The sequence below is a fragment of the Camelina sativa genome, unplaced genomic scaffold, assembly GCF_000633955.1.
Source record: "Camelina sativa cultivar DH55 unplaced genomic scaffold, Cs unpScaffold01280, whole genome shotgun sequence".
Taxonomy (NCBI): Eukaryota; Viridiplantae; Streptophyta; class Magnoliopsida; order Brassicales; family Brassicaceae; genus Camelina; species Camelina sativa.
Genome location: NW_010922400.1, coordinates 1 through 1,130, shown reverse-complemented (window position 1 = coordinate 1,130; position 1,130 = coordinate 1). Strand labels below are relative to the sequence as shown.

Genomic DNA, 1,130 nt, shown 5'->3' with positions numbered 1-1,130 from the left:
ACGGTCCTTGTAAACCGTCTTGATCTGGTCCGTTCCTTCTAGCCAAAGATGGCATCCATGGGAACAGCTTGCTCAGCTCATTTCCTAATGTCCTTGACCTCACTTCCTTATCATTTATCCCATATTTCGCCCTCTCTATCGCTTCCATTATATCTTCCCGTGCCACCGCTTCCCCGCCTGATGAAACAATCAAGAAAATGCTAATGCAGGTTAAACCAAAAGATCAGATATTCAAACCCGGGAAGCAACCAGATGTGGATATTTATTTAAATCAGAAAGGGCTGATAAGATCACTTAAATGTCTAACCTCTACGAGCAGCAAGCAATGCAGCTTCATTGACAATATTGGCCAGATCAGCACCTACGAATCCGGGAGTTAGAGAAGCAACTAAATCACATATGAGAAACGCATCTTCTTCTAGAGGGACGTCTCTCAGATGCACAGCCAAGATTTTCCTACGGCCTTCTTGGTCTGGTTCTGCAACCACAACTTTTCTAGAGAACCTTCCGGGCCGACAAAGAGCTGGGTCTAACGCTTCCGGTCTGTTCGTTGCTGCAATTACAATGACTCTTGTGTCTGACTCGAATCCATCCATCTCAGTAAGCAACTAGAAAAGAAATATATCAGCAAAGGCAACTACCAGACAAGAAGGTTTCTAAAGGTCGCTTCTTTACCTGGTTTAGTGTCTGGTCACGTTCATCGTTGAAACTCCTACCACGTTTTCCTCCAACCGCATCAAGCTCATCAATAAATATTATGGAAGGTGAGTTTTTCCTGGCTGCATTAAAAAGATCTCTGATCCGTGCTGCGCCTCTTCCAACAAACAATTCAACGAACTCACTAGCAGAAACAGAGAAAAATGGAACTCCTGCCTCTCCAGCAACAGCCCGAGCCAACAAGGTCTTACCGGTCCCTGGTGGACCGACCAAAAGCACACCTCTAGGTAATCTTGCTCCGAGTTTTTTGTAGTTTATACTTCCTTGAAGACATGACACTATCTACAAAAAAAAAAAAGACACCAGAAGCCATCAAGATTGTACAAAAACTCAAATCTAAAAACATAGAAATTACAAAACATTTTTTTACCTCCACGAGCTCGTCTTTAGCAGAATCAACACCCTCAACATCA

General features: G+C 43.4%; 1 protein-coding gene across 1 annotated transcript; it reads right to left on the bottom strand.

The window, feature by feature from the left end:
- On the bottom strand, nucleotides 1-1,126 carry LOC104774069 (probable inactive ATP-dependent zinc metalloprotease FTSHI 3, chloroplastic; the record flags this gene model as incomplete). The annotated part of the gene is given in 4 exon segments (XM_010498734.2): nucleotides 1-177; nucleotides 308-608; nucleotides 676-999; nucleotides 1,088-1,126. Coding segments are annotated over 4 exon segments (841 nt in total), but the record flags the coding sequence as incomplete, so codon positions are not given.
- Between the last annotated feature and the right edge of the window lie 4 nt (nucleotides 1,127-1,130).